The sequence below is a fragment of the Babylonia areolata genome, chromosome 22, assembly GCF_041734735.1.
Source record: "Babylonia areolata isolate BAREFJ2019XMU chromosome 22, ASM4173473v1, whole genome shotgun sequence".
Taxonomy (NCBI): domain Eukaryota; kingdom Metazoa; phylum Mollusca; class Gastropoda; order Neogastropoda; family Buccinidae; genus Babylonia; species Babylonia areolata.
This window is the reverse complement of record NC_134897.1, coordinates 6,707,290-6,730,703: the sequence shown is the minus strand read 5'-3', so window position 1 is coordinate 6,730,703 and position 23,414 is coordinate 6,707,290. Positions and strand designations below refer to the sequence as shown.

Below are 23,414 nucleotides of genomic sequence, written 5' to 3'. Positions count from 1 at the left end.
GCTGTGTTCGCTAACTCCAACAGAAATGACACACGGATTGGTCCTCCGTGAAGGTTACCAGCTCTTCGGAAATCAAGTCAGGTTTAGTCCAAGTTTCCAGACGTGAAGACTCTTTCATATTAGTGTTATCAGCGTTGGTTAATTAGCCGACCACCCACCACGCAACTTCGGATTCATGCGAAAGAACTCCCGTGGATGTCAATGTTCTGGTGTCTTTTCTCGTGCTGTGACGGTTGAAGTCTTGAGAGATTGGACCAGTTGTGAGGTGAGCTCTGAGCCGAACACTTCTATCAACGGTCCAAGCACAATCAATTTTCTACCACTTAAATCTGTAAAGTGCAATTTTTGGGGTAAAAATTGCGTGCCTCTTACGCATGCCGAAGACACGAACAAAGCTATGCGGTTACAGTTCTTCCGGGTCCGTTGTTGCTTACACGCTGTGAAGTGTAAGAAAATAGTGCTAAAATGTGCGCCATGCGCAGCCTGGCAACCACTTATATTGGTGAGGAACACGTGCTTGCATGCTCACAAGAAAGCACGCAAACACTCTTACTCAGCAATGCACACACACACACAACAACAACAAAAACAACAAAACAAAACACCCCCCCCACACACACACCCTCCCCCCAAAAAACGAACAAAACCCCACAAAAAACAACAACAATCAGAACGCATCACAGAGAAGATACCAAAAATACAATTCACCAAAGAAAATTTAAAACATCAGTATTATGCTGATCGATTGTTGGAATCAGAGATGAAGTTTTGTTCACGTCGAACATCAGTTCTTCACGAAACAACAGGCAGCAAAAGTAAAGTACAGGCCACCGGGGCCCTTCACATCCGGTACACAGCCACCACGCTGCCAACCGGTCAATATCCAAAGGCCACAAACCCCTTTCGGTTCTTTGAGAAGTGTCAGCAATGTGTCTTCCCTTTTTATGTTGAGCATTTGTCACATCAACCTTCTATTTTCCACACTGATCCCGAAGTGCAGTGTTTCTTTCAAGAGTTCGGACACCTAACAAATGACCGAAGCTGAATGCTGGTTATCGGCGAAACGCTCACAATAAAAATACGATGAGGATCCTGAAGGTGTTTCAAAACGGCCCGTAAGTTTTGACAGAGAACAAAATTGCGGAATAGAGAACCAACGACAGGAGTTCGTCAATGATCAAATGATACATATACCAATTATATACATATATATATTGTAAAAAGAAATTTTTTTTTTCTTGGACAGTTCTTTAGCCGTGGGTTTCTGTCACGTGCACTATGTTTGGTATAGTTTCTGGGTTGTCTGTCAACGTATTCTTTCTGTCCAAAAAACATGTTTGTGTAACTCTTATCATTATTCGCGGCTGTTCTGCTGAATGTGCACTTTGAGGGGAAATTGATAAATACGCCAAACATCTGTAAGAAAGACTGTAGAACTTTGAAACCATAATTACGGCCCAAGCTCATGGCAGTCCATTCAAAGCCGACACATACATTAAGAGGTGTTAATTTCCAAAGCAATTTGTACTGTTCGTTGTACGTGTTTTCTTGCCTGTTTACAAAGAAGTGCAGGACAGTCTGACTTCGTTCCTCGGTGTCTTTGACTTATCTGCGTGTTGACTGATGATGAACTTGTGTTTGTTCATCGATTGATATATAAGAAGACATTGCCACCTCTGATTTATTTTGACTGTTTATTTTTTCCCTTTATCTCTTGAGAAGGTTGTATATTTGTCTCTCTTTTTCTTTTGTCCAGTCTAAAAGAAAGAAACAAAATTAAAACATAAAACGATTCATGCGCTTAGTCGGTCGGTCATTCATTCATCAATGTAATCATTTATTCCGTTGAATTGTTTCTCTCCATCTGATGGAATTTAGTGACTGCCCAGCAGCATCTTGTTGATGATATAATTATTATCAACACATTTCACACAAGCTTCAAACACCGCAAGATTCATGTGATACTGACATGCATTAATCGTTAGTGCTGTCGGATTTCCATAAGAAAGCGTGTATCGCCAGAAAATTCGAATAGACAGTCAAAAGACAGTTTCAGTTTCAGTTTCAGTAGCTCAAGGAGGCGTCACTGCGTTCGGACAAAACCATATACGCTACACCACATCTGCCAGGCAGATGCCTGACCAGCAGCGTAACCCAACGCGCTTAGTCAGGCCTTGAGAAAAAACAAACAAACAAACAAAAAAACCAAAAAAAAAAACCGGGGGAATAAATAATAGATAAGCTTGCATAAATAAATAAATAAATAAATAATATATATATACTGTAAAAAGAAAAAAATCTTTTTTTTTTTTTTTCTTGGACAGTTCTTTTGCCGTGGGTTTCTGTCAAAAGACAGCGCAAAGCACTGCAGTAAGTGAAGACACCACATTCATTAATTTTCTCTCCTGATCTGACATGGTTTTTTTTCCGGCTGACAAAACAGTGGACCATACGTCCGGCGACAAAGGAAGTTCATTTTCTGCCTCCAGGCCGCGTCCACTCACTCACCACAATGTGGCAATGATTGTGTCGTGTGGGTGGTAGCAGACCATGCAAATGATCTTCCGTTCTGGCCGGACGTAATCAGGTGGCGACTTGTGTTTCAGAAGAGAGGCGTGTTCTTGTGTGTGCGTAAATGAGAAAGGCAGAGTTTCTCTCTCTCTCTCTGTCTCTCTCTCTGTCTGTCTCTCTCTCTCTGTCTGTCTGTCTGTCTCTCTGTCAGCTACAAGGAAGTGAACAGCACTGTGGGTGGGTTTGGTAAGTTACTTGCTTGGTTTGGCCAGCGAACGAGTAATCCATCGTTGTCGGTTCAGCCAAAGGTAGATTTCTCAGAATGGGTGACCTGTAGACTGGACGTAGCGCGCGCGCGCGTGCATGCGTGTGTGTGTGTGTGTGTGTGTGTGTGTGTGTGTGTGTGTGTGTGTGTGTGTAATGAGAGAGAGAGAGAGAGAGAGAGAGAGAGGCGACTGGGGAAAAAGAGAGCAGAGACCCAGGAAAGATACAGGACAATCATGAGCAATATGAATTAATATTTGAACCATACTCGGATGGGTTAATAACATAAATAAATGAGCAGAAGGAAAAAAAAAGAATAGTAGAAAAACGGGTAAATAAAAGAATAAGGAAGCAAATAATAAAACCAAACCAACAACCAACCAACCGAACAGTAGTGGAAAACAACAGTGGGAAACAAATTCTTCTTAACTTAAAAAAAAGAAAAACTAGGCCAAGAAAAGAGAGTAGATAAATACGAATGAAGGAAAATATTGATCTAGAACCTTCACAGCAAGCCTAACAAGAATACACGCGCATCTTTATGCCCTTTGTTTTGTTAATATTTGTGAAGATTTTTCTCCAATATCGATATAAATTGTAAGCTTTTGCCTTTCCCTGTGCCAAAGAGGATAAACGTCATAATCAATTCTTCTTCTTCTTTAGTATTATTATCATTATCATCATCATCATTATCACTATCTTTATTATCATTTTTATGAAGGTGCCGTGGTAGATACGGTAAGACGTTGGACTTCTGATCTCGAGTTCAACAGTTATCAGGGTTCTGATGTAGAGGTCACCAGTTATCACACTTCTGTTGTGTGGTACTGGGTGATGGAGGGTGAAAAAAGACTACATTTAACAAAGTGCCGATATTCATCAACAGCTGTCTGAGAAGAATCCCCCAAATCCACTGGCAACACAGGATCAGCAACGTCGCTCTATGGAAGACACTATTGTCAGCTGAAAGGAATTGGAAGAAGAAACTGAGGATGGATCAGGCAAACGCTACGACGAAAAGCATCATAAAGCATTACCAGAACCACCAAAGGAAGATATGCAGACCGAGAAACAATTGACAAAGGCACCTCCAGGCAGACACCAAGAAGATGGGCCTTACCTCGAGCCAGACAGAGACACGGACACAGCTAGGATAGGGGATTGTGGAGGTCTGTTGTGGACGGTCTACACTCCAGAAGAGATGAAAGGCTTCAGTAGGTCGTCTTTGCATGTTTCTCGAGAATGTTTGCTTTGTACGGTGGAGATGTAATGATGGCAGCTGATCCTGCTTTTTGGCATACCCACTGGCCTTTTGAATGTCAGTTTTTGGAGAGGAAGAATGGTCCTGATTTGCTGACTGGAACACAATGAAGGCCCAGATGCTACATGTCGTTATGGGAAAGGGCAGCCATTTGTTGATTGTCCTGAAGGCACGTAAACCTCCCGCCTACCCCCCCCCCCCTCTCTCTCTCTCTCACGCACACATGCATGAATGCACTTTGCCTTTACGGTGCAATAAACTACCATTGAACAGTATTGCTCGCGTTAGGAACCCAGTGGTGGACCCATTCACTGACCAGTGTGACAGGTGCGAAATGAAAGACGTATGCCTTTTTTGTCCGCCCAGGATACACACTCTTGAGTGAAAAATGTATGTTCCCCTCTGTCATTACGGATTCCCTTCAGATTTCAAGATCCAGTCGATCTGCTCAAACTCATCGGATGGCAGGATTCTTAAATTAGGAATTCATATAACTGAATGTTACCTCTAGCAACTGAGGTAAAAACATAATATGTCTTTTTCATATTTTGTATAAAAACACTTGAAGAAGTTAGAGAGAAGCACAAAAGACTTCACCATCCTTTCCAAATCACAGAGGGCAAAACGCCCTGTAAAGGGGCAAAAGGCCCACTGATAGGCGTCTTGCCCAAACACCTTGTAGGCGTTTTGCCCCAGTTTGAAAACACCCAGATGATAGAATTTCCAGGAAAAAGCAAAAGAGATAAATCGGTTTCAACGCTACAATATTATCGAATTTTGCTTTGAATGAAGAACAGACACTGGCATCGAGTATTCATCAGTATGGATTTTACAAAAATCAGGTGAAAACAATCAAATGCATGTGGAAAACATAGCTGACTTCTCAGTGGGCTCCGTGTTGGGGTGTTTTCCCGGCTGTCAAGCGGAAACGGTAAAAGTGTCATTGGCTCGCTGTGTACCATGATCTCCCGATATTTTGGGGGTGGGCGTTTGATCCCGACTGGGCTTCTTGCCCCGAGCTACCCTACGTGACTGTGGCTGGAGAATATCAAAACCTTAAGGGGAGCACTGGGTCCCGCCTTTCTATGGCAAGCGCGAAACACAACGGGTGTGAAATCACTGCCCCCGACGCCCAGAAAGGTTATGGTACCTTAAACTATTATCCTCCTCTTTTTTCTGCTTGTCATCATCACCAATATCATCACCATCATCATCACCATCACTATAATCATCACCATCATCATCACCATCACCGTCATCATCAGCATCATCATCACCATCACCACCATCACTATCACCATCATCATCATCACCGTCATCATCATCATCACCATCATCATCACCGTCATCATCGTCATCACCATCATTATCATCATCATAAAACAGGTGAGAAACGGACTCACGTTGACCAGATCATTGACCAGGCTGATCTTGAAAGTCCAATCCAGGTTGATGTCGTCATTTTCTATAAGATCCTGCACACGTATTGGCTCAATGATGACATCACACACACACACACACACACACACACACACGCATGAACACACACACACGCACACACAAAACCACTTGGTATAATACACAAATAACGCACGCACACACACACAACCACTTGGTATGATACACAAATCACACACAGACACACACACACACACACTCACACACACAAACAACCTGGTATGATACACAAATCAACGGAAAACCAGTACATTTGCATAACATTTCAATAATTCCATAACGTTCGAAAACAATTTGTTTCGCATGAGAGATGAAGAAACTGACGAAAGAATCCTCTACAAACGATACACCCTTACGTACACACGGTTTGATCCAGTAAGTGGTGAACATTGACTGATTTTTCGTCCCTGGTAATTCATCACTAGTGTAACTCCTTCAGTCTACACATACCTAGGAAAACACTCGTTAATGGTGATTCCATTTAACATTGATTTTGGAAGTTACTGTACATTAATCATCACAATATACGTGTATCTCCATCTTGAGAGGGGACACTGAGACTGAGAGAGAGAGAGAGAGAGAGGGAGAGAGAGAGAGAGTGAGACGCTCTTTTGACACTTTGACACTTTAATGGCATTGACCATGATGTCCTTATGACATGGGTGGATGCATCAACATACTTTCAATTTTCAGAAACCATTATAACAAACGAATGAAATGCTGAAAGCAAAACTGGTAATGAAACAAAACAAAGTTCCTTCTTTGAGAAAATACGATAGTAACCAACAGGCCACTCAACACATGATAAATCCGTTCATTCATCTTTCACCATGCACCATGCAACATATTCCAACACTGGCTACAGAAGAAAATTATCTGACCACGTAGTTATGCTTGTTGTGCTTTTTGCCTAATCTTCATAGCTTCTGATGTAAATTGTGTGTGTGTGTGTGTGTGTGTGTGTGTGTGTGTGTGTGAGAGAAGAGAGAGAGAAGAGAGAGAAAGAGAGAGAGTGTGTAAAATAAAAAAAAAGATGCCGGTGTATTGTCCAGGACTGGCCTCCCACCTGAAGACTGCCCTTGGCGCAGTATGCAGTGAGGATACAGGGAAACCGCTCGTCCACACACAGACCGATGAAAGACAGCAGGTTCTCGTGATTCAGCTCCTTCATCTGTCACACGATGATGATGATGATGGTGATGATGATGGTGATGATGGTGATGGTGGTGATGATGATGATGGTGATGATGATGATGGTGTTGATGATGATGGTGATGATGATGATGATGATGGTGATGAAGGTGATGGTATTGATGATGATGGTGATGATGATGACGGTGATGAAGGTGATGGTGGTGATGATGATGATGATGATGAAGATGATGGTGAAGATGGGGTTGATTGTTTCAACACCCCGCTCCACCCTCAGCTCTCTCTCCACACACCCCCCTCCACCCTCAGCTCTCTCTCCACACCCCCCCCCACCCTCAACTCTCTCTCCCAACACCCCCCCCCCCACCCTCAGCTCTCTCCCAACACGCCCCCCCCCACCCTCAGCTCTCTCTCCACACCCCCCCCAACCCTCAGCTCTCTCTCCCAACACCCCCCCCACCCTCAGCTCTCTCCCAACACCCCCCCCCCCGACCCTCAGCTCTCTCCCAACACCTCCCCACCACCCTCAGCTCTCTCTCCACACCCCCCCTCCCTCAGCTCTCTCTCCCAACACCCCCCCCACCCTCAGCTCTCTCTCCCCCCCCCCCACCACCCTCAGCTCTCTCTCCACCCCCCCCTCCCTCAGCTCTCTCTCCCAACACCCCCCCCACCCTCAGCTCTCTCTCCCCCCCCCACCCTCAGCTCTCTCCCAACACCCCCCCCCCACCCTCAGCTCTCTCCCAACACCCCCCCCCCACCCTCAGCTCTCTCCCAACACCCCCCCCACCCTCAGCTCTCTCCCAACACCCCCCCACCCTCAGCTCTCTCCCAACACCCCCCCGCCCGACCCTCAGCTCTCTCCCAACACCCCCCCCCACCCTCAGCTCTCTCCCAACACCCCCCACCCTCAGCTCTCTCTCCACACACCCCCACTCTCAGCTCTCTCCCAACACCCCCACCCTCAGCTCTCTCCCACCACCCCCCACTCTCAGCTCTCTCCCAACACCCCCAACCCACTCTCAGCTCTCTCTCCACACCCCCCTTCCACCCTCAGCTCTCTCCCACCACCCCCCACCCTCAGCTCTCTCCCAACACCCCCCCCCCCATCAGCTCTCTCCCAACACACCCCCCCCCACCCTCAGCTCTCTCCCAACACCCCGCTCCACCCTTAGCTCTCTCCCAACACCCCCCCCCCTCACCTCTCTCCCAACACCCCCCCCCCCTCAGCTCTCTCCACACCCCCCCACCCTCACCTCTCTCCACACCCCCACTCTCAGCTCTCTCCACACACCCCCACCCTCACCTCTCTCCACACCCCCACTCTCAGCTCTCTCCCAACACCCCCACCACCCTCAGCTCTCTCCCAACACCCCCCTCCCCTCAACTCTCTCCCAACACCCCCCCCCCACCCTCAGCTCTCTCCCAACACCCCCCCCCCCCTCAGCTCTCTCCCAACACCCCCCCCCCACCCTCAGCTCTCTCCCAACACCCCCCCCCACCCTCAGCTCTCTCCCAACACCCCCCACCTCCTACCCTCAGCTCTCTCTCCACACACATCCGCCACCTCAGCACTCACAGCTTTCAGGTGCAGCTGTTCCGCACGCCCAATGTCCGCCTTGGTGGGGGGGACCTTTTTGATGGCCACCACCCCACCTCTATACAGTCCCACGGCGGAAAACATCTGCCCCTCTCCCACGCGGAGAGAAGAGCGTCGGGAGGAGGGCACAGTAGGAGGCGCCGACGCAGCGCTGAGCAGACTCATCTGTGGATGAACAAAATGTGAGGACGCACGCAGGCACACACACGAACACACAAACACACACATGTACACACAAACACGAACACATGAACAAATGAACACACACAGACGCAAAAAGGAAAAGAATAACGCGTTGATGGCACTGAATGGAGTCATCAGTGATGTGTAGGACTGACTGAATCAGACGTAGTGATGGTTAGAACAGGGATGAAAAAGTGAATGCGGGAGACTGACAGAACGAAGCAGGTCAAAGCGCACCAACCATAGCCGCAGGGTACAACCCCGTATCTCAGCATGAGTGTTCCCAGTGTGCCAACATGACATTAACGTCACAGACACTTGCCACAACCTCGCCAGCAAAACAACTTTCAGTCACAGTCTTCGGTAAGAGAACTGAACTGGTTCTTCACAGAACTGAACTGCTTCTTTACAGAACTGAACGGCTTCTTTACAGAACTGAACTGCTTCTTCACAGAACACAACAGAACTGAACTGCTTCTTCACAGAACTGAACTGCTTCTTCACAGAACAGAACAGAACTGAACTGCTTCTTCACAGAACTGAACTGCTTCTTCACAGAACACACCAGAACTGAACGGCTTCTTCACAGAACTGAACGGCTTCTTCACAGAACTGAACTGCTTCTTTACAGAACTGAACGGCTTCTTTACAGAACTGAACGGCTTCTTTACAGAACTGAACTGCTTCTTCACAGAACACAACAGAACTGAACTGCTTCTTTACAGAACTGAACTTCTTCTTCACAGAACTGAACGGCTTCTTCACAGAACTGAACTTCTTTTTCACAGAACTGAACTGATTCTACACAGAACTGAACTGCTTCTTCACAGAACTGAACTGCTTCTTTACAGAACTGAACTGCTTCTTTACAGTACATAACAGAACTGAACTGCTTCTTCACAGAACTGAACTGATTCTTCACAGAACACAAGAGAACTGAACTGCTTCTTCACAGAACTGAACTGCTTCTTCACAGAACACAACAGAACTGAACTGCTTCTTCACAGAACTGAACTGCTTCTTCTCAGAACTGAACTGCTTCTTCACAGAACTGAACTGCTTCTTCTCAGAACTGAACTGCTTCTTCACAGAACACAACAGAACTGAACTGCTTCTTCACAGAACTGAACTGCTTCTTCACAGAACACAACAGAACTGAACTGATTCTTCTCAGAACACAACAGAACTGAACTGCTTCTTCACGGAACTGAACTGCTTCTTCACGGAACACAACAGAACTGAACTGCTTCTGCTCAGAATTGAACTGCTTCTTCACAGAACTGAACTGCTTCTTCTCAGAACTGAACTGCTTCTTCACAGAACTGAACTGAACTGCTTCTTCTCAGAACTGAACCGCTTCTTCACAGAACACAGCAGAAGTGAACTGATTCTTCACAGAACTGAACTGCTTCTTTACAGGACATGGCAAAACTGAACTGCTCCTTTACAGAACACAGCAGAACTGAACTGCTTCTTTACAGTATATAACAGAAGTGAACAGCTTCTTTACAGAACTGAACTGTTTCTTTACAGAACATAAAAGAACTGAACTACTGTGAAGAACTACTTCTTCACAGAACTGAACTGCTGAACAGAACTGAACTGGTTCTTTACAGGACTGAACAGAACTGAATTGGTTCTTTACAGGACTGAACAGAACTGAACTGCTTCTTTATAGGACTGAACAGAACTGAACTGCTTCTTTACAGGACTGAACTGCTTCTTTACAGGACTGAACAGAACTGAACTGCTTCTTTACAGGACTGAACAGAACTGAACTGCTTCTTTTCTTTACAGGACTGAACAGAACTGAACTGCTTCTTTACAGGACTGAACTGCTTCTTTACAGGACATGACAAACACAGAACCGTTCCGTCCCCGCCCCATTCCATTTCCTGGATGATCTCCAGCCATGTGACGCCGATGGTGTGCTGCTTCTGTGTGATGCATGCATTGATTCGGTTAGTATCTGCTACTTATAATATTCATAAGAAATCGATCCCCTCTCTCTCTGCCTCTCTCTCTCTATTTATACATATCTATATCTATCTATCTATCTGTATAATAAAACAAATAATGTTCCCCTCTTCTGATGTTTTTTTAATAACCATAAAAAAGAACAAAACCAAAAGCAACTTAAATTGCGAGCCAGAAATCAAACCAACCAACAACGCAATCTTCTGTGAAATATATGTATACCTATATAAAAATACATTTTGACATCTAATTTGTTTTTACTCCAAAGTCATTGCACAATAACATCTAATACACTGAGACATAATAATCACCATCATATAGATGAATACATGAATACTTATACAAATAGATAAGTGACGAAGAACGAATGATGACAACAGAAATGGCACGCCCCATTAAACTAATTTTTCTCTCTTCGTTTTTTGTTTATATAATTTTTTTGTCGTCTGTCTTTCGTTTTCCCCATTTGTGTAGTTTGGACATTTACACGAAATCATGCGAACTTTTTATGTTGACTAGGAACTATTTTCTTTACTTGGTGAAAGTGGAGAACGTCAACTTTTGCGGCTAATGACCCGCCATAGCGGTGATCAGGTGGCTAATGGCCCCTACCTGAGAGATGCTGCCAACACAGTTGGTTTTGGTGAAGTGGATGTCACCGTACTCCACCTTCCACAACATCTGCTCCAACTCCCGTTCCAGCATTACATGTCTGGGCAATAAGAGAAGACAGAAGATGAGAAATTAGTAGGAAGACAAATAAGGAAAACACAGGAGAAGAAGAAAAAAATGATATGAAAATAAAAGTGCTTGCTGACGTTGTTGGAGGAAAACAACTGCTGTGGTGAGCCGAATACTAGGAAAGACGAGATGTAGGAGGTAAAAAAGAAAAATAGAAAAAAATAAATAAAAAGGAGATGAGGAGAAGAGAGAGAAGAAAGAGGAGGACAGTTGGAGGGACAGAAGGATGGAGAAGAAGGGGAAAGAGGGAGATAATGAGCAACAAGATGAGAAGAAGAAGAAGACGAAGAAAATGATGGATTGATTGACTGAATCTTTAATGGGTAAAGATTTAGGCGCAGTGAAGGCCTTTTTACAATTCTGTCCATTTAATGACATAAAACATAAAAACAAAGCAATAAGATGAAATAAAATAAAATAATAAGAACGACGAATAAGAATAGTAACTGGATTAGTCTATTAAAAGTAACAAAGCAATGAAAAGAACAACTGGTACATTATCACGTACGTACGTACACACACACACACACATTATAAAACAAGCAAAGAAAGACATACGTACACATTCACGCCCACACACTCAAACACACACACACACACACACACACACACTTCCTGTTCATTTGCTAGCACGATCACACATACATTCAATTTTTCATTCATCATGGCGTGGCAGCTAGTGGACTGAGTACAAACAAGCATTTACAAAAGACCGCAAGTAGGATAATCAAAAGTATCAAATAGAAATATTTTTATGTCAGACTTAAAGAGAGATATGGCTGGAATGTTTCATTCTATGCTTCCATTAAATGAGAGACTCATCTTATATAAATCAATTTTAGGCTATGGGACAATAGCTCTGTCTGATTTACGTTGGGACTGGAAACAAAATAATGATTTTATTTTAAATATTGTGGGCATGCGTTATAAACAATCTTAAGCATAAGAATCAATGTGTTATATCTAATAAGTAGACGAACAGGTAATATTTGAAGTTCTTTGTACATATTGTGCACAGATCCGCCTGTGGTATTTACATGGCTAATCCTCTTAATGGCACGTTTTTGTAAAGAGCAAAGTGGCTTTAATGTAGAAGGAGGAGATTTACCCCAAATAATCGAGCAATAGCTGAGACGAGACTGTATATAGGCAAAGTAAAACACACTTCTAGAATGATCATCAAGAAAGTGTTTGATCTGTGACAACTGGAATACACTAGATGATACTTGTTTCATAAAGCAATGAATATGTTCCTGCCACGAAAGATTTTGATCAATAGTAATGCCAAATAGCATATTCTTAGTAGCTTGTTTAACAATATTGTCTTTATATTTTATGTTAAGTTGTGTTTCTTTCATGTTCTGTCTTTTCTGACGAGGACAAATTAACATGCATTCTTTTTTTTCAGGGTGCACAACCATATCAGTTTTCGACAGATTTCATGCTGGCATTCAGGTAATAACTAATTTCATCAACATTGTGACTAGCATATTGTATTGATGTATCATCAGCACATAAATCACATATTGCTTGTTGAACTGATAAAGGTAGATCATTAATATACAAGGAAAATAAGAGAGGGCCTAGAATTGATCCTTGTGGTACTCCTCTTGGAATATGCCTTTTGGAAAAAAAATAAAGCCACGTGAATAGACAGATTGAATACGGTTTTCTAGGTACGACCTGAGAAACAATAAGCAATTATCGTCAATACCATAGCATTTCAATTTTTGAAGCAATATTTCGTGATTGATTAAGTCAAACGCTTTTGTGAAATCAAGGAATATCACTCCAACCGCCTTGCTCCAACCGTTGCTGTTGATATCACGCATCCGTGAATCAGTTATTCTACATGAAGCGGTCTCACAAGAATGGTGCTGTCTAAATCCTGATTGATTGATATACAGAATCTGATATTTTTCAATAAAGAATGTAAGACAAAGGTGTACATGACGTTCTAGAACTTTAGAGACAGAAGACAACAATGAGATTGGTCTATAATCACTGACATCATTAACATCACCTTTTTATGCAGTGGAATGACTTTTCATGTTTAAACTTTTTTGGAAAATGATTTTTGGATTGACAAAGATTGAAGAGATAAGTAAGAGAATCAGCAATATAAGGTGCAGATATTTTAAATATTTTTGGACTAATGCCATCGAAGCCACACGATTTTTTAAAATTTGTTTAGCGATACTAAATGAGACAAGACTTCATGAATAGACATTAATGGAACAGAAAACTTTGTTTTTATATTTTTATTATGACAGAAGTTTTCTAAAATGCTGAAATCAAAAGAAGTGTGTTATTATCGTCTTTTGCGATTAATTTGTTTCCAATGTCAGCAAAGTGATTGTTCGGTGTATCAACAGGAATGAGACATTCCGCATTTGAAGAGTTTGGCTTGGTGAGTTGATGTACAGCCTTCCATATGAAGGCTGTGTTGCTTTTGTCTTCGATTAGTTAACGAAAGAAAATCCGTTTAGACTTTCTAATCAGAAGAAGAGGAAGAAAAAGAAGAAGAAGGTGATACCCCAGAAGAGCGATACAATGAGGTGGGGTAGGTGGAGGCGAGGAAAGAGGGAGAAGATGATGAAGAAGAACTCGTTATTTCCAAACAAAATCGAAAAACAAATGACACTGTTAACAATTTGGTGCATGTATATATTGTGTTTAACCAATATGTAATTATATGTAATTACAGAGAGTATTTGCCTCGCAAAAAAACCGATGAAAATGGTCTCAATAGTCTTGTGTTGGTTTGAGTGCAGAGGGACAGAGAGAGAAAGAGACAGCAGCAGGAGAAAACGAGACAGAGACAGACAGAGAGACAGAGAAGGGGAGGACAGACAGAGAGAGAGACGAGGGGGGGGACTGGGGGGGTAGACGACAAGATAGAGAGAGCGAAATACAGAGAGAGAGAGAGAGAGAGAGAGAGAGAGAGATCCCAAGGGAGAATGAGAGATCGCTCCCGAGAGGGAGAAAGGGAGAGAGAAAGAGAGAGAGAGCACCCGAGAGAGAAAAAGAGAGAGAGAGAGAGAGCTCCCGAGAGAGAAAAAGAGAGAACACCCGAGAGAAAGAGAGAGAGAAAGAGAGAGAGAGCACCCGAGAGAGAAAAAGAGAGAAAACCCGAGAGAGAGAGAAAGAGAGAACACCCGAGAGAGAGACAGACAGACAGACAGACAGACAGACAGACAGAGACAGAGGGGCAGACAGGCAGACAGACGCAGTATGCAGAAAAAGGAAGCCTGGGTATTCTCAGATTTTCCTGACACGTTGAAGCGCTCACGATTCCCCAGCGGCAACGCTTAAACAATTGTCACAGTTTCCTGACACGTTGAATCAACCTACCAAGTTTCAGTCCCCAAAATACAGGTAATCGAAACTGTGTACGTTAGTATTTCAACGTTTCAGGAACTGGCGACTGGACCTTGTTTATGTGCTGCTTGGGGGTCGTCTGCTTCTCTCTTTACACCAGAACCCTATCTCTCTACCATCATACCTTCTGTACACGATACCGGCGACAATGATGACGACGACGATGAGGACAGCAACAGTTGAAACTGAAGCGATTATATTCCTTTCTGCAACACACACACACACACACACATCCTCGTATACACACGTATGTATATACACGCGCGCACTCACATGCACGCATGCACACACACAAAAGCCTAGTGAAGAACACGAGCGTGGACAGTATCGTATTTTTCATCAATCCGTCAGCGACACGAAGTACGAAGCAAGGAAAAAACAAACAAACACAAAACAAAACAAAACAAGCACACAAAAATCTCCCAAGAAAATGACCTATCGACCAACCAAATAACAATAAACAGCGCAATGCACAAAATCTCTCTCTCTCTCGCTTTCTCTCTCTCCGTCTGTCCGTCTTTTTCTCTCACATAGGCACACTCTATTCCTCCACCCCCCTTCCTCTCACACACACACACACTCTCTCTCTTTCTCTCCCTGTCTGTCTCTCTGTCTGTCTGTCCATATCTTTCTCTCACATGGGCACACTCTGCTCCTCCATCCCCTTCCCTCACACACACACATACACACACTCATCCACACTGACATAAGAAGGCGGTTCTTCACCGCTGCCCTTTCTAATCCATCTATTTCACACACACACACACAAACCCCCCCAAAAAAACATACCTAACCAACCAACCAACCGACCAACACACACACACACACACACACACACACACACACACACAAACCCCAACCCCCCCCCAAAAAAAAAACAACAACCCAAAGCTAACCAAAACCAACCAACCAACCGACCAACAAACACACACACCCCCTGACAACAACACGGTAGAACCCCCACAACAACCCCTGCATTTTCAGACACCTTGAACACTCAACCGCTGCTTCTCTCTCACCTGCAGAGTCTGGGGGGCACAGGTCCCCGAAGAAGCCGCACACAGGTGTGTCTGGAGGAACACTGCCGTCCTGTGTCAGCCAAGTCACGGGCCGGAGAACGAACACTTTCTGCAGCACCCGTCAAAACACAGCACAACAGTACCACAGTCTTCAATCTGTACATCTTATTGTAAAGCGCGGTGAGCCCCATCTGAGATGGGATACTGCGCTATATAAGCCTGCATTTCTTCTTCTTCTTCTTATCAGGCGAAGAACTCTTGTATAAATAAATGCATTTGAAAACATTTGAAAAGAAAATTATAATAAGCAGTGCGCACACTCAAAGCAGCTGTCTAATTCATTAGCTGTTACTTTTTTGTGCCTAAACGGTTCACAGTCACAATTCATTACCACACTGCATGCCCAGTCAGTTATCTACTGTTACTTTCTGTGCCCAAATGGTGCACAGTCACAATTCATTACCAGTTTGCATGTCCCGATCAGTTATCTACTGTTACTTTCTGTGCCCAAATGGTGCACAGTCACAATTCATTACCACACTGCATGCCCCGATCAGTTACCTACTGTTACTTTCTGTGCCCAAATGGTGCACAGTCACAATTCATTACCACACTGCATGCCCAGTCAGTTATCTACTGTTACTTTCTGTGCCCAAATGGTGCACAGTCACAATTCATTACCACACTGCATGTCCCGATCAGTTATCTACTGTTACTTTCTGTGCCCAAATGGTGCACAGTCACAATTCATTACCAGATTGCATGTCCCGATCAGCTATCTACTGTTACTTTCTGTGCCCAAATGGTGCACAGTCACAATTCATTACCACACTGCATGTCCCGATCAGCTATCTACTGTTACTTTCTGTGCCCAAATGGTGCACAGTCACAATTCATTACCAGATTGCATGTCCCGATCAGCTATCTACTGTTACTTTCTGTGCCCAAATGGTGCACAGTCACAATTCATTACCAGATTGCATGTCCCGATCAGCTATCTACTGTTACTTTCCGTGCCCAAATGGTGCACAGTCACAATTCATTACATTGCATGCCCCGATCAGTTACCTACTGTTACATTCTGTGCCCAAATGGTGCACAGTCACAATTCATTACCACATTGCATGTCCCGATCAGTTATCTACTGTTACTTTCTGTGCCCAAATGGTGCAGTCACAATTCATTACCACACTGCATGTCCCGATCAGCTATCTACTGTTACTTTCTGTGCCCAAATGGTGCACAGTCACAATTCATTACTACATTGCATGTCCCGATCAGCTATCTACTGTTACTTTCTGTGCCCAAATGGTGCACAGTCACAATTCATTACTACATTGCATGTCCCGATCAGCTATCTACTGTTACTTTCTGTGCCCAAATGGTGCACAGTCACAATTCATTACCACACTGCATGTCCCGATCAGCTATCTACTGTTACTTTCTGTGCCCAAATGGTGCACAGTCACAATTCATTACCAGATTGCATGCCCCGATCAGTTACCTACTGTTACTTTCCGTGCCCAAATGGTGCACAGTCACAATTCATTACATTGCATGCCCCGATCAGTTACCTACTGTTACTTTCCGTGCCCAAATGGTGCACAGTCACAATTCATTACATTGCATGCCCCGATCAGTTACCTACTGTTACTTTCCGTGCCCAAATGGTGCACAGTCACAATTCATTACATTGCATGCCCCGATCAGTTACCTACTGTTACATTCTGTGCCCAAATGGTGCACAGTCACAATTCATTACCACATTGCATGTCCCGATCAGTTATCTACTGTTACTTTCTGTGCCCAAATGGTGCACAGTCACAATTCATTACCACACTGCATGTCCCGATCAGTTATCTACTGTTACTTTCTGTGCCCAAACGGTGCACAGTCACAATTCATTACTACATTGCATGTCCCGATCAGTTATCTACTGTTACTTTCTGTGCCCAAATGGTGCAGTCACAATTCATTACCACACTGCATGTCCCGATCAGTTATCTACTGTTACTTTCTGTGCCCAAACGGTGCACAGTCACAATTCATTACCACACTGCATGTCCCGATCAGTTATCTACTGTTACTTTCTGTGCCCAAACGGTGCACAGTCACAATTCATTACCACACTGCATGTCCCGATCAGTTATCTACTGTTACTTTCTGTGCCCAAATGGTGCACAGTCACAATTCATTACCACACTGCATGTCCCGATCAGTTATCTACTGTTACTTTCTGTGCCCAAACGGTGCACAGTCACAATTCATTACCACACTGCATGTCCCGATCAGTTATCTACTGTTACTTTCTGTGCCCAAATGGTGCACAGTCACAATTCATTACCACACTGCATGTCCCGATCAGTTATCTACTGTTACTTTCTGTGCCCAAACGGTGCACAGTCACAATTCATTACCACACTGCATGTCCCGATCAGTTACCTACTGTTACTTTCTGTGCCCAAACGGTGCACAGTCACAATTCATTAACACATTGCATGTCCCGATCAGTTATCTACTGTGTCATGTTTGCGATGACATCTAATTCGTTGTTGTTTTCTTCACTACCTGTTGCGCAAATATCTAAATCATTAATATGAACAAACCTTTTGTGCTGATTCATGGGCTATTTTTGTGTGCGCAACATTATATATTTTATTAATCAAAGGATACCTTTGCGCTATTACCTGATACATTATCTGTTGCTTTTTGCGCCATCATCTAATTCACTGACTATCTACAACCTTTTGTGCTTATCTTTTCAGGACTGAAAACAAAAATACACACACCCCTCTAGGGACCACGTTAAACTACATGATCCCGTTAAAAAAAAAGATAAAAAAAAAGGAAAAGACAATTGCGCACAATTAAGTTATAACAGAAGGACTAACGGACTTCTGGTAAAAGAAAAGAAAAATGGTGTAAAATTAGCCAAAAAGTCTTCATGATAAAAAAAACAACACAAAAACAAAACAAAACAAAAAACCCCAACGACTTTAGTTGTGACAAACATCTGTTATGGGATAGAATGAGCCACGACACGTCCTGAGCAAGAAGTGTGTATCACATGACACGTCAGCAAAACGTGTGTATCACATGACACGTCAGCAAAAAGTATGTAAAACATGACCCGTCAATTTAAAAAAAAAAATATCCTGATGACCGTTCAGACAATTTTTACACCCACTTTAAAAATCTTTTACACATTTATTGCACTTAAGAATGTGGATCTGTTGAGATTTTTACTTTCTTCGTTAGAGAAATAACAATAAAGAAGATTATAACAGGTAAGAGAGATGGTTGGGGAGGAATAATCTTCAGCAATTCTTTTATCTTTTCGTCTAGAAAGTGCACAAGCCATCAAAGAGAACACTGGTGGTGCTTTACCCATACTCCTTCAAACAACATCAACAAAAACCATCAACAACAACAAAACACACACACACACACACGACTGCAGACGACACCCCTGACTATTGGTGCTCCGAGCTGTGCCGACCTGCGGGGCCTCGCTGGTCATCCGGGCCTCCATGGCCACGGAGAAGACGTCATCGTCACGTGACATCCTCCACAGCCAATAGTCAGGCAGGCGGTCTCCGTTCCCGTCCAGCTTGACATTGCCGGTCACCCCTGGGGGAGCACACACACACACACACACACACATTAGGAATTTACATTAACGAATGTCTAATGATCAGATCGTATAAATGCAATGTTCCTTCCAATAATTTTGCAAAAAGCATACTTGTATGTATTGCGCGTGCTTGAATACCAAATCACCTGGAATGTCCCATGATTACTATTGTCTACCTCTTCGTTCATATGGGTCTAATGGCCTGTAATGACTGAAAAGATATTTGTGCACACACACACACACACACACACACACACACACAGTGCATGACACACACACACACACACACACACACACACACACAGGGATACAGACACAGACACGGAAACAGACAGACAGACACACACACACACACCACGAACGTACATACACATACATGCACAGACATAGACACATAATATTCACCTCAAAGAAGAAATAATATAAGTTGAATCAGAGCAGATTAAATGAAACTAAATCAAATTAAAGAACACACACACACACACACACACGCACACACACAAAAACGGAGGCGACGTCACACAAGCAGTACCGTTACTCTTGTATATAATCGTTTGATGAGAATTTAATGATGAGACTGCAACACAGTTAACAAAAATAGTTTTCACCAACGTAAGCAACATTATCACATCACGTTTTCCTTTCTTTTTTTTCCCTTTCTTTCTTTCCTTCTTTGTTGTTGTTGTTTAAGCACTGGCACGTCTTTCTTTTTTTTCTTTTTTTTTTTTTTTTTTTTGCTGCCCTGTCATCTGCACCATTTCAGTGGCATTACTCCCACGCCGCTCATTCCGAGTCCCCCACACACAGCCACACCCAGGTTCGTCTGTCGCAGTCCCAGTGGCGGCAGTCCGCAGGGAACCATCGATGCTGGGTCGCCAGGAGGCCACACACCAGAGGAGACCCTGCACTGCTGCTGAGTCACTTCGGTGGTGTTCAGTGGTGCCTGTTCTGATTTAACTTACTTAGGACACCACCTACTAAGCCCCCTGATGACGACAATAATGGCTTAGTCGCGGAGCCAGACTGAGTGAGCGTCCCTCCCAGAGTGGAGACCGTCACCATGAATCTGCCGACGCTCAAGACCTTGACAAGACTCACCCCAAGCACAGAAGTGGAGGGGTATCGAAACTGAGGTCACCCTGACAGCACGGCATGAAAGGCCATACACTTTGGGTCTTTTTTTTTGTTTGTTTATATTGGTAGTGATAAAGGAGGAGGAGGAGGAGGAAGACGATGATGATGATGTTGCTATGGAGGTGCATTTTGGTTTGGGACTACGTGGCAGGGCTGTACTCCACGCTTCCTTTCATTATGATATCCCGGTGTCAACCAGGTCCGAGAGATACAGACACTTGCAGTGCTGGTCAGGAAATTAGAGCAACACATCCAAAGACGCATCCTTGAAGTGGATGTCACTCGACTGTGTGGTCCCAGTCTCCCCATTTAAGCCCACAAGCACACTCAACTCTGGGCAGGCAGCCGACAGCGGGCCGAAAAACCCACCTCCGCTGGGATTCGAACCCGCGTCCTCCCAACCGTCAGTCCGCGATGCTAACCACTTCGCCATGGCGGCTGGTCGGCACAAATTTCTTCACTGGTGTATGGATACCGCAACAGATCGTTTTTATAAAAATATGTTAAATAATTTTTTTATATATACTAATTTGTTGACTGAGCAACTACTCCACCCAGTTCGCTTTTATTTGGCAAGTCATGGGAGCTTTCTTTCTTTCTTTCCTTTAAAAACTCGGCATTTGTACAGTGCATTGAAGCCTGTCGTGATTAAACATGATAAAGAGAGAGAGAGAGAGAAAGAAAAAAAGAACAGAGAGAGAAAGAAAAAAAGAACAGAGAGAGAGAGAGAGAGAGAGAGAGAGAGAGAGAGAGAGAGAGAAGGACGGGGTGATTGAGAGGAAGAGAGGGGAGATTTGGCAGTACAAAAAACTCGCCACTGGAAAAACCCAAACAGGGATAACTGTCTTGAGCCGTTCTGCAGAAAAAGAAGACAAACACAACATGTTTTTTTTTCTTTTTCTGAAAGTGTATATATCCATTTTTGTAGTGAAAAAATGAAGAAATTGCCAGCTATGTTAGGTGACACAACACGGTTTTGAGGATGAACAGAGTAGTCTGAGAGAGCAAGCCCTTTAATTGAGAGTTGCAGGAAGTGGCAAATGAATCGATAGAAATCATTATTTCCTTTGTAAGCCAGTGTTGTCATCTTCTTGTCATGTACGTAAGTTAATGAGCATTTTTCTCGTTCTTACATCCTATTCACCCTTTTTTTTTCTCTCAAGGCCTGACTAAGCGCGTTGGGTTACGCTGCTGGTCAGGCATCTGCTTGGCAGATGTGGTGTAGCGTATATGGATTTGTCCGAACGCAGTGACGCCTCCTTGAGCTACTGAAACTGAAACTGTGTTAGGGACGATAACTGGCAGTACTGTGGCCCCATTTGTGCACGTGCAAGCCAGCAACAGCCTCGGCCTTTTCAAGCCAGGCTGTTGAGGACTGCTGTCAAGACATCGATTGCTGTGTGGGGCACTCAACTTCTTCTTCTTCGTCTTATGGTCTTCCCCTGTTCCTGGTTTATTTGTTTATTTTTACACAGAAACACACACACACACACACACAACACACACACACACACCGCTTTTGCGGTTACTGCTGGTGGTCTACCTCTCTCTCTATGGTGTACTGTTATATATATATATATATATATATATATATATATATATATATATATATATATATATATATATATATTATGAGCGCGCGTGCGTCGGTGATTTCTATGCTTGCACAAAATGTCTGATCCAAAGATTTATGTTGCTAGACATGTTAACAAATGATTTTATCGAGCTTGTGGACGAAAACTGGCAAAAACATACATTCAGAATTTCAGATTCTATGCCTAATCGCCTTATCTGGACATAAAAAAAGCAAAGATAAAACAGCTTTGAGAATATCAGCAGGGAAAAAAAAAGTGCCACAGACAACTACACGGTTTACGAAATAACATTCCACTAGAGTACTGGCGAAAATAAGAGAAAAGTACTTCAGAATGCCCCAATGATCCTGAAGAGTTTTCAAACCACTTTCAATCTCTTAACGACAATGCAGGCATAAAAGACGAGGAAAAAAACCCAAGACGTCCCTGATTACGTTCATGTAAGAAATATAGAGGTCAATTATTTGAATGCACCAATACCCGAGGATGAAATGGAGTACGGAATAAAGACATTGAATAAAAAAAAATATCCTGTAAATCTCTTGATAACCTTTTAGTGATAAATACGTATTTCTTTGCTGACAAACTCAATTTAGTCAATACGTTACACGCATAAGCATACCAACCAACTACCTAACCCACCAACCAGACCACCAAGGCAAAAGGAAGCGGTACAACCAGCCAACCGACCATGCACTCACCCCACCAACGTACCCTCTCCATCAGCCATACAACATACACATCCATCCAGCCACCTGTCAAACCACACATCCACCCAGCCACCTGTCAAACCACACATCCACCCAGCCACCTGTCAAACTACACATCCACCCAGCCACCTGTCAAACCACACATCCACCCAGCCACCTGTCAAACCACACATCCACCCAGCCACCTGTCAAACCAACACATCCACCCAGCCACCTGTCAACCAACACAGCCACCTGTCAACCAACACATCCACCCAGCCACCTGTCAAACCACACATCCACCCAGCCACCTGTCAAACCACACATCCACCCAGCCACCTGTCAAACCACACATCCACCCAGCCACCTGTCACATCCACCCAGTCACCTGTCAAACCACACATCCATCAAGCCACCTCTCAAACTACACATCCACCCATCCACCTGTCAAACCACACATCCACCCATCCACCTGTCAAACCACACATCCACCCAGCCACCTGTCAAACCACCCAGCCACCTGTCACATCCACCCAGCCACCTGTCAAACCACCCAGCCACCTGTCACATCCACCCAGCCACCTGTCAAACCACCCAGCCACCTGTCACATCCACCCAGCCACCTGTCAAACCACACAGCCACCCAGTCACCTGTCAAACCACCCAGCCACCTGTCAAACCACCCAGCCACCTGTCACATCCACACATCCACCCAGCCACCTGTCAAACCACCCAGCCACCTGTCACATCCACACATCCACCTGTCAAACCACCCAGCCACCTGTCAAACTACACATCCACCCAGCCACCTGTCACAT

At 43.9% G+C, this 23,414-nt stretch overlaps 1 protein-coding gene across 1 annotated transcript in view; it reads right to left on the bottom strand.

Moving 5' to 3' along the window:
• LOC143297499 (atrial natriuretic peptide receptor 1-like) overlaps positions 1 to 23,414 on the bottom strand; it is a 45,670-nt gene that overhangs the window by 16,404 nt on the left and 5,852 nt on the right. The window contains exons 4-10 of the mRNA XM_076609899.1: positions 19,044 to 19,174; positions 15,545 to 15,653; positions 14,650 to 14,731; positions 11,016 to 11,115; positions 8,223 to 8,408; positions 6,561 to 6,665; positions 5,440 to 5,511 (exon numbers count right to left, since the gene is read on the bottom strand). Of these exons, the coding sequence (XP_076466014.1) occupies positions 5,440 to 5,511; positions 6,561 to 6,665; positions 8,223 to 8,408; positions 11,016 to 11,115; positions 14,650 to 14,731; positions 15,545 to 15,653; positions 19,044 to 19,174 (785 nt within the window). The remainder of the gene's footprint in view (positions 1 to 5,439; positions 5,512 to 6,560; positions 6,666 to 8,222; positions 8,409 to 11,015; positions 11,116 to 14,649; positions 14,732 to 15,544; positions 15,654 to 19,043; positions 19,175 to 23,414) is intronic.